Source organism: Chrysoperla carnea, chromosome 1 (genome assembly GCF_905475395.1).
Source record: "Chrysoperla carnea chromosome 1, inChrCarn1.1, whole genome shotgun sequence".
Taxonomy (NCBI): domain Eukaryota; kingdom Metazoa; phylum Arthropoda; class Insecta; order Neuroptera; family Chrysopidae; genus Chrysoperla; species Chrysoperla carnea.
Genome location: NC_058337.1, coordinates 76,385,371 through 76,396,966, shown reverse-complemented (window position 1 = coordinate 76,396,966; position 11,596 = coordinate 76,385,371). Strand labels below are relative to the sequence as shown.

At 28.0% G+C, this 11,596-nt stretch overlaps 1 protein-coding gene across 1 annotated transcript in view; it reads left to right on the top strand.

Moving 5' to 3' along the window:
- Window positions 1-228: 228 nt before the first annotated feature.
- The window catches only part of LOC123290497 (cAMP-dependent protein kinase catalytic subunit 3), a 79,571-nt gene continuing 68,203 nt past the window's right edge, over window positions 229-11,596 (top strand). Inside the window, exons 1-2 of the mRNA XM_044870751.1 lie at window positions 229-260; window positions 4,179-4,334. Coding sequence (XP_044726686.1) covers window positions 4,190-4,334 — 145 coding nt within the window. The 5' untranslated portion in view covers window positions 229-260; window positions 4,179-4,189. The remainder of the gene's footprint in view (window positions 261-4,178; window positions 4,335-11,596) is intronic.

The following is an 11,596-nucleotide window of genomic DNA, read 5'->3' as shown; positions in this document are numbered from 1 at the left end:
ACTCTCACTGACTTGACTCTGTTTCATAGTCAATATTGTTCGTTCGCGGTTTATGTTTTTAGTATTGTACGACGCGCAACACAATCTCACTTAAGTCGTTATTGTGTATCGCTTTAAGTGAAAATTATTTTAAAGTGGTTTTTTTTTTTGTATTCTTGTTTGAAAATACAAACAATTTTTTCTGGTTGTGTTTTTAAAATAAAACTTTTTTATTTGTGTTAATATTTTCGTTTGTTTTTGTGTTTTTTAAGTTATTAAAGGTATTTTGTTTTTGTTTTTTAATTTATTACTTTAGATATTTGTTGAAATTATTTTCTTTCGAAGTTTTCTTTTATGAAAAGGAAAATAGCTCTAAATTACAAATCTGATAAAATTGAGAATATATTTCTCTATCTAAGACCAGGTGCACATTACCACAAATTTTCATAAAGTTCGTTTTAAATTATTCGAATTGACCATTAAAAATCTGATGTCTATAAGTTTCTTTTAGGAACGTTTGATTAAGTGTGGTTGCCCTAAATTAAATTGTAAAATACACAATAAAAGATGCAAACAAAGCTATATCAGAATAAATATTTAAAAATGAAGTAATAACACATTATCTAATAGAAGAGTATTGTTGCAACTATGGTAAACTTTCCATCTTTCCAACACCATACCCTGACTTTTTATACTCTTTGTAATTTACTTGAAAAGAAAATTATTGAATTAGTTTCGAATTCTAGAAAAGTTTTTTGATTAATCTAAAATTTTCTTGATAATTTCCGAGAAGGTTTGAGAAATTGGATTAATTGTAAGTAAAGCTTTTAAGGGAAAATTTGTGGTTTTCTAAAATCTTAAACAATTTTGTTGAAGGAATATACAAAGGATATTCGAACAGTCGATCGTTAGTTTGGCGCCTGAATCTTTGTTTTCTTGATAAAGGCTTAGGAGGCTTCCATAAACCACGTGGACCGGTCAAAAGTGGGAAGGGATTAGTTCAAAAGCTACGCTGAGCTACCACAGGGAATGTTTAATGAACGCCATATTCTAACAATGCCATAATGCTAGTGTCCCAGAAAATCAGAAAATACAACATGTGTTCTTGTTCTAATAATTAAAATCGAGGGGGGTCATAGTAAAGGCTATAGTAGGCTACATGGAGGGACGAAGGAGTTTTAAAAAGGCTGGAATTGAGCCATGTCTTTTATGGACGCTTTCTTAGTGCAATAGGTATAGCAAGCTAAAGCTAATATAGTTAGTATAGTAAGTAAGTTGTATCTTTAATTTACAAAACTTTCTTGGAGACACAACTTTTTTGCGGAAATTTTTATTTTTTTAAAGTTCTGTTTAAAAAAATATTTATTGAGCTATTTATTAATTTTTCTTAGAGGTGAAATTTATCAGTTTTCAAAAATTTTAACTTAAAAGGAAAGATTTGTTTTGAAAACCGATTATGGGAATTTTACAATAAACTTTGTTATTAACATACCTTCAGTTAATATTTAGCTCAAAGCGATTTTGATAATTATAAATAATTACAATTAATCAAATTTGTAAAAGTGATTGTATAAATATATTTTAAAATTTATTCAGGTTGTTTATATTTTCAATTAAATCCAATTAACAAGTTCTTATTAAGTACCGTGGATATAAAGAAATCGTTGCCAAATCAACAAAATGAATATTCTAACTTAAAAAAATCCTGTGGGTAATTTGGTAGTTATCCAAAATGGAAGATTTAATTTATTTGAATAGTTTCACTTTTTTTGTTATTTTTTAAAAAATAAATTGGCAATTTTTTGCCAATTACCTGTTGAATTGAAACAATTTTTTGATCCAAGAATAAATATCATAGTTCATTTGTATTACAATGTTACCTATCGGTATGTGGGAGCGATTATTCAAATGAATTTGAGCCGATCAAATTTTGGAATACTTGTAAATAAATATATAAGGTAATTTTGACCTAAAAAGTACAAAAATCGGGTGCATTTGACGACTGGTCGGATAGTTTTTGAGATACGGACTAAAATTGATCCGAATATTGCAATATCTCAGAAATTCTGCATCCAATCATTAAAATAACTTAATTTTTATACTTTTTGGATCAAAATTATCCCATCCACCGAGTTTCATCAAATTCCAAAACAAAATTTTTGTTTATTTTTTTCTCGATTTTTTAAAAGGGTGCCTCTTAAAAAAAATTGCAAAAAATTGAGAAATTTTTTTATCTTCAATTGCGATAAAACTCAGTAGGTATTATATATATAAGTTATGCTCATTAGATTTGGATCCGCCAAATTTTTTATGTTGTAGGGAATTTTATAATTTCCATTTCTGAATCAGGATATTTATGCTTATGCTAATTTTTTTTATATTACCAAAGTATCTTATTTAATTTCCTTTTTCAGAGCGGTATAGACATATTATTGAAATATCTTAATGATACAGTAAATCTGGCATTTTGACTGGAAAAAATACAATAGTGACTCTGAGGTTATAGATCGTAAGGGGGGCATGTAAATAACTTAAAAAAAAATTAAGAGAATTTTTCGTTCCGCTGTTTTTGAGAAAATCCAAAAAAATGGGAAAAAAAAATTTGGAATGCGTTTTTCTCGGAATCTATTGATTTAAGGGAAAAGTTTTTCAAATAAAAAATGTAGAAGACACTGTCAGCTACATTTTATGTCATTGGAGCAACGTCATACGAGTTAAATTACAAAAAGTAGGTGGCGTTAAAGTATCAAAAAAGGGTTTTCCACGGTTTTCATTAAGAAAAAATGATTTTTTTGTAAAAGTGTAAATGAAAAAGTTGTTTGACTCAAAATTAGCTTCAACTTTTATTTAAACAATTTTTTTGTAAAATTTACCGTTCTTGAAATACAGCTTGCTAAAAAATCTGAAAGTTAAGTTTTTTAAAATTTTGAAAAGGAGTACTTGATTTCCTTTTTATTTTCTTGGTTTATTTTAAACATACATTGTTTTACTATAACGCCACCTACTTTTTGTAATTTAACTCGTATGACGTTGCTCCAATGACATAAAATGTAGCTGACAATGTCTTCTACATTTTTTATTTGAAAAACTTTTCCCTTAAACCAATAGATTCCGAGAAAAACGCATTCCAAATTTTTTTTTCCCCATTTTTTTGGATTTTCTCAAAAACAGCGGAACGAAAAATTCACTTAATTTTTTTTAAAGTTATTTACATGCCCCCCTAACGATCTATAACCTCAGAGTCACTATTGTAATTTTTTCCAGGTCCGGCCTTTTTTTCGTCTATATTGACTGAATCATAATTATCGTATACTTTTTACGACTGATGAAGGAATTATAAAAAAATTAGCATAGAAATATTGAAATGATAATAATAGCCTTGAATTTTATCTCTGGGTTTGGTTAATAACTCGAAAATATAAATAATATTATGAAAATATAAATAATATATGTTTGATTGTTTGTTTGTTTGTTACGCTTTCACGCTAAAACTAGGGAATTGTTTTAATGAAAGTGTACAGCAATATAGCTGATATATCAGAATAACACATGAGATATAATTTATAAAGATATATTAATAAAAAATAAAAAAATTTAAAAATTAATTTAATTTGACATTACCATTAATTACAGATTTCTGTAAAAGTAGTCAGTTGGCATTACCATAAATTACAGATTTCTGTAAAAATAGTCAATATAAAATGTTTCACGGCCATCTTCTCTGATATACTCAATGAAAAATTATTATTATACATTTAAAAAAATAAAAAATACATATATTTTACCTGTGTAAAACAATCCCCACCATTACTTCGAGTGTTATAGAAAGGGGATAAGCGAGAGTAATCTTTATCAATTTAAAAATTAACTTTTCATCAAATTGAAAAATATTGATTCGAATTTTCTTTTCAATAAAATTGTAATAATTATTTGAAAGAAATATGATATTTAATTTTTCCATTGTGCACAGCACATGTGTATATTCTTCGTTCTACACATGTGTATAACTACTATATCGTTCTTTGTCATTCCCACAAATGAGTGCGATATATTTATAAAGTATTAAGTAATAATGCGCGACGCGCGGTGTTGAATATATTTTTTTTTTACTCAAAATAAAAAAATAAATAAAAATGAGTCCAATGTTTATTTTTATTTTTCATAAATAATAATAATATAATTATTATTCATATACACAGATTTCAACAAAATGATGGCAACAGCTCGTACAACGACAAGAATACGTCAGGAGAGTGCGGATAGTTTATCGGACACGCAGTCTGTAACATTAGATGATTATTCAGACGATGAAAAAGATTCGTCTATGGATGATTTTCAAATACTAAAAACAATTGGTGAGTCTATCTATTTATTATTTTATTTTGAAAATTGAAGACAGTTCTTTAGCAATTTTTAATAATTCAGCTAGTTCTGACACAATAAAATACATATAAAATTTAAACTGAAGAGAAAAATTCCACGCAAAGTTTTTTTATTGATGCTATATTCTTAAGAATTCGTCATTGTTTCAGAAAGCGTATATATTAGAATTTAAAAATTCTACGTTTGGTTGAGAATATGTTTGTAAAATCAAAAATATAAAACTTTTTCGACCTTCATCAACATTTTTCGTGTTGCCCAAGATCAAATTCAAATGTACGCAAAAATATATTGACCTTTTGATCAATTTGCCGCCTAGGACCATGGCCCATGTGGCCCAATATGTAAATCCAGACTTGACAGTAATTGATTTCCTTACAGTATGGGTTGACACACAAAGAAATTTTCTTATGATTGCTAGTTTTTGAAAATTTCCACTACAGTAGTTTATCATCCTCATCTGGTCTACTATTTAGATATAGTACATAGTTACATCACGGATGTAGTAATTATAGTAATATTCCTATTCGCATCGTGCGTGAGTTTTATTGGAGGCGTTTCCATGGTAGCGATACACTACTTTAATTATAGAATTGTATGGATGCATATATAAGTGTATGGATTGCATTTATGACTTACATTAAAAATTTAATATTATTGTCTCACAAATTTAAATAAATAATTATGATAATTTACATTTGAAAAATAATATTTGTGCAATTTGATTTCTTATTTTCACAATTTTTAATGCATTAAGTTTAATTAATTAGCGTTTTTCAATAATTTTAATTTGACATTTTCTATAACATTAACATGTAAAGAACTGCAAATTAGTCATAACAGCCTCCTTTAACACCAAAATTTTTCACTGGAAGCGCTGACATCGATTTTATTGTCCCTACCATGACTACGCACAATCCATGAGTTACATACATACATACATATTAAGAGTTACTGCGATAGTATTTGAAGAAATTAACGCCATTTATAAATCTTATACTTTAGAATGTTATCACTGTTAAAGAATAAATAAGAGCTTTGGCAATTTCATAAGATTGACTATGCAGTGTCTTTTTATACACGAAAAATTAAATGTAGGTCATATATGCACCATCAAGAATATGAATAAAGTTCTAGGAAGTTGCATAATTTTATTACATATTCTAGAAATATTCTAGAGATTCACCTAGTTGGCGTGCAACTGATGTTTTAAGTCATAAAATCTTATAGTGGCTATTAAAATATATTAGTTTAATTGTATCAATAAAAATGTTGCATGTTAATTGATTTTAACAAATGTGAAAATATCAATAAAATTTGATGTTTTATTGATAAACCTTTAATGTTTTTTACTATGTTGATGCAAAACAAAATTTTTTTGTTCGAAAAACACCACATTACTTTCATCCACAAATCTATTTAAACAAATTAGCCAAAGAATAGCAAACACGTTTTTTCAACACGTTTAAAGTTTGTATTAGTTTCCTTCAAAGTTTAGTTCAGTATCTTCATGGCCAATGGTATCTTTATGTTTTTTGTCAAATGTTACTATTTCAAATTGTCTCCTTCAAATGGATAATTAAACGTTGGTTGGCTGACTGAATTTGGCTTTCCAAGCTTTTTCATATTTTTTATTTCTTATAAATCAATTTAGGTCATAAAATTTCTTGAGACTCTAACGAATCGAATGCCGAAAACAGCATTGAAAACCGACTTACTGTTCAAATTTTTCGAAATGACCGTTTATAGCGTTTCGTTTCCGTGACTATCCTGACGAATGTGATAAATAACTTGGTGTCCTGAAAAAATGTGTGCGCTAGAATCGACGTCATTTTACTTTGATTTTTAAACTTAGTTACTATAGTTAGTCTTTTTTAGTTAATTCTTTACTAAGTTAAGGTATACTAAGTTTAGTCCCAAGTTTGTAACGCTTAAAAATATTGATACTATGAACAAAATTTTGTTATAGGTGTTCATAAAATCACCTAATTAGTCCATTTTCGGTTGTCTGTCTGTCTGTCGTCTGTCTGTCCGTCTGTCATCACGATTAAAAACGAAAAGAGATATCAAGCTAAAAATTTTATAGCGTGCTTAGGACGTAAAAAGTGAAGTCGAGTTCGTAAATGAGCAACATAGGTCAATTCGGTTTTGGGTCCGTAGGAACCATCTTGTAAACCGTTAGAGATAGAACAAAAGTTTAAACGTAAAAAATGTTCCTTATAAACAAATAAACAACTTTTGTTTGAAACATTTTTTTGTAAACATCATTGTTTACCCGTGAGAGCGCAAATTATGCGCGAATTGTATAGTATGTATTATATGGGAATATCAGTTATGTATGTGTAACAATTATGTATGTGTAATTTCTACAGAGTAATCAACACTGTTTGTCTATACATGGTATTTCAACAATTAACTCAGTCAATTTTTTGTTTTCACGCGTTTTTTATGTAATTTAAACTGGAAAAAATTATTTAGAAAAATTGATTAATTTTGGTTTTACAACGTTTTCAAAATGGCACACCATATATTGTGAGCCAGACACTTGACTTTGGTATTGGTCTTGATTTTGTTCATCTCTAGTTCGATTCTTAGAGAACCATCAAAATCTATCACTCCAGCTAAAGTAGGTACATGAAAGTAATAAAGATAATTTTAAAATTACATTTTAATAGCATAGCAAATTTTACCGCACGGAGTACATATGCACACACATGATAGGTAATAAGTGTTAGTTGTTGCATTGCTGATAATATGTCTTCCGCATTGAAATTACATATATTCTGGTTTGCTTATATTATATTATGATGGCTGGCTATTTATACAATCATATTATACCGGGTGACCTATTTTAAACAATTCAGTTGAAATTTTTTTTTAATCGCGAGTTTTTGAAAAAAATGATACAAGTAGAAGTTGTTCAGTTTGAAGAGGGGCATCTCATGAGGCCTTAAAAATTTATCGATACTTTTTTTTATAAACAAAAATTTTCTTTTTTATTAGGGTAAATTTTGTTCTTTGAAATTTTTCTCTATTTCTTACTATTTCCAAAATTTGAGCGTCTCACACACATACTTACTTTCATATGAGTATAGACTGATTTTTTCTTTCGATTTTTGCCATATGTATTAGGCTTACACAAAATGTTTCTAACAAAAGTTATTCTTTATTTTATAAAGAATAACTTTCTAATTAAAAATTTTTTTCTTTCTCTTATCAGCTCAGACCATGACTTTATTTTTTAACGACCTTGTTAGTCCAAGTCAAATTTACGGGTTTTGTGGGATGTTCCTATCCAAGGAGAACATCTATTACTTAGGAGGTTAGGACATTCTTCCAAAAACTCTTCCTTGAAGAAATTTTCGGTTCTGTTGTTTAGAATGGGACATCCGGTATACCTTTTTACGTATACGTATATTATCTATATCATGAGAGATGTGAGAGAAATTTAATTTAGACCAACACGCTAATAAAATGTTGCAAGTCGTAAATATAGTTTTTTGAGTTTAATGTTCTGTTTTGTTTGGTTTTGTTTGAAAAACATAGAGGAATAAGAATAAAACAAGCCGTAGTATATTTGACCATTAGGGGACAGATTAATAACTCACTTTACCTGATGAAGTAAATTATTGTATTCATTGATGAAGTCGAAATTATAGTAAAATCCAAAGTTTTTTATTATTATTATTCCCTTTACATATGATAACTGATATATTTTTTATGTTTAAGAACATAAAGTCAAGAAAACGTGATTTAAAATTTGTTATAAAATTTCTCTCTACAACTTAATATTTCTCAATTTCATTTTTCTTCAAGCTCCTTGAAACAACTGTTTATAAAACAAACAAGTGAAAACAAACAATTGAATGAGTTAAATGTGAAATATCCTGTATATAAATTTTACTTTGAATATTTTTAAAAAAGCGATCAATTGACTGAAGCGTTATGCCATGAGTGGAGTGAGAACTAAATTTGAAAGTTTCCGGAATGATGATAGAGATGCGTATCTATAGGATAATATAAATATTTATTACTATACTACACTATGTTCCGATTATTTAAGTCTATATTGTAAATTTTAATTTTGTATCTTTTAAGATTATAAAAATAAACGCTTTAATCTATGAATGTATGTTAGACCCAATTTCAACAGCTTTTAGAAGGTGGATGATATCCATTCGTATCCATGAACCTAAACTCAAACTTTCAACATCTACTAAAAGCTTTTATATGTCTATGACTATCCTTTGATTGCAGGCGTCAATATTTATAACAAGCTGCCTTCGACCTTGTTATAAATAATAAAAGAGAAGTTTAAAATAAAAAAATTATTGATTAGAAAGGGCACTATATAGAATTAGTGAATTGTAAATATATATATTTTCTTTTTTTTTTGTATGACTACACGCATCCATGCAATGATCGTTTATTATTAAATAAAATTATTCTTATTTTTATTGACTAAGAAATTTCAGACAATTTTGCTGTTGTTAACACCGCGACATCTATCATTTAAATAATTAAAAAAAAACCTTTTAAATCATTTTATTGTGGCTGTATATCAAAATAATTTAATTTTAATTTGCCAGACAGAAATTCGGTGGCTTTGCTAGCACGCGCATCTAGCGTTAGTTAACTAGTATCAGATGTAAGAGATGTTTAAATCGACAAAATGTTGCTAGGCCTCGTATCAGAATCTAGTATCAGTAATAAAATCTTTTAGCGCAGCAGTGCAGCAATATATATAATACAAATGATTTAAAAAAAAAAAAAACAACTAAAAAATATCTGATGATAATATTAATGATTATTTCTGTTTTAATAATATTAAACGAGAAATTTCAAATTTGTGTTTACTTTCATCAAACCTTTTATTTGCTGCGACTCAATCTTGCTGCAAATCTCAGGAGAAACTCATCATCGCTTACGTTGCCCCGACTTATGCGAATTCAGAGTTACTAAGTGCTCAAATCTTGCTGTTTTATTCACTATCTCATTAAAACGGTGTATAAAATAATATAAATCGGTTCCACTTATCGTGTAAGTTCGATTATTCTTGTATTATAATATTGTAGATATCTCGAGGCGTAAAGATATCATATAATTTTTGGTTTTCAGGGAAAAACAATGTCTTTCTATCACAAAGTAAATAATATGTGTGTATTTAAATAACAAAAATACCTCTAGTGTTAGTTCTTTGTTGGATCTGTCTCTGTTTTCCCTTTATATTTTTGTTTTGTACAGACTAATGTTGTTACACTATTCAATTGTTGTTCAAAACTCTTTGTCTGTTTGAAATAGACTTTATTTAAAATAGACCCGAAAAGTATGTATACTTCTTGGTTGGAATCGGGGCCAAACTTCATTTATCTAAATAGACTTAGATATTCTGAAGCAAACTCTTTATGGATACCCCCTAAGATAAAGAACATTTTTGGAACTGGCGTTTCATAATTCGAAAATCTGACAATTTCACCCTTAACCTCATGATAACCAGCCACCTAGTTCATTTTAACATCCATTGATAACTTTTGTCCCAAATATGGGACATTCACGTCCGTTTTAGATGACGAAAAATTAAAACCTATTATATTTTATGTGCCATATACGCGAAATTTTGAAAAACTATTACGTTAACTATTTTTTAAAACTTAAAATTTTCGGGTAGCTATAATATTCAACTCAAAATTTAAAAAAAAGAAAATTTTTTCCATCTACAAATTGGACTCAATAATTAATTACATTGGGAGTTTGGGGCATTTAGTTTTAGGGGGTTTAGGACATTTTAGCTGCCTATTAAATGACCTTAAAGTTCTAAGTCAAATTAATAGAATTCTTTACGACAGTGTATCCCGAAAATTTTGGATTTTACTCTAATTTTTTCTTTGAGCCTTATAAATTCGAAAGTATTAACCGTAGTAATAGTCCGATTCACTTGGCTATACGAAACTCGATGGTGCAAGGTAGCATTGCGATATATGAAAATTTAAAATAACTTAACTTGTTTAAACAAATGGAATGAAACTCGGAAGTTCTTTGCGCCTTGCAGTGTTGTGATCGATCTATTACTTTTATGTCTATGAGTTTAAATATACAAATGTTAAAAGTCAACAAGTAGCCTTTCTATTTTTTGCCTTTCAAAAAAAAACAAAAAAATGTAATACTGGCTGTAACACCACCTACTTATCTCATGTAACCTATATTTAATTTAAAAAAAATCATTTTTGTTAAAACAATTTGTAGCAATAAAAGATAAATCATGATTCTATTGTTTTACTCAAAAACAAAAAAATTTATTTTAAGAACCTCATAAACTTCTTACATAAAATTTAGTTAACTATTGTATTAGGTTTTAGTACAAAGTAAATATTTATACATTTTATTGTAAACATTAAATACGTAACCCGATTACGTTCACGTTATAATATCACGATCGATGTTATACCATGTGATTTTTAATGAATGATGATCAAAACATTTTGCAATGCACCATGGCATATTTATTAATGATCCGAGTTTGACTTCCTATTTTATGGCTGGAAGAAAGCCTGTTCGCCAAAAAACACGTTTAACGGAAATTCACCTTTATTAAGTATCCAACAAAACGATTTTCGCATTTTTTTGTTAGTTTGTTTAATTGCTTTTCTAATACAATAATAAAATAACAAAACTGGTTTTCGACAAATTAAAGCTTGTCCGTGCATTCGAGTCTCGATGTTTAAGTATACATTGATAAAAAACTGTTAAGCAATTTCTAGAGGTATTTATTTACGACCAATAAATACATCTATTTGTCATAGATAAATTAACCGAACTCTGATAGTCTTAGTACCCCTTATAGGAAAAAAAATGATTTTTGGGTCCTTCTTGATTTTTTTATTTATAACTAAAATGGAATTCGAATAAACTCCGGCCTAATCAATTCGTGTTCAGGAGGATTAAATTAATGAAAACTTGAGTGGATTCGTTATAATATGTTGGGAATTTAGAGGCATTGTTTTTGGATAGTTTAATTCATTTTGATTATATTTGGGAGATATGTCAAAATGCTACAAAACGAATGCAAAGTAGTTGATTGCTCTTAAATGATGTTAAAAATACTGTGAAAATTGTATAACTCTTCACTAAGCAAATTAAAAGTAATTATAATAGAAAAAAACAGTTTCAATTACCATAAAAAGCTACTATAAGAGTTTCAAATTTGAAAATTATAAAATTTGACCTCCATAAAAATAAT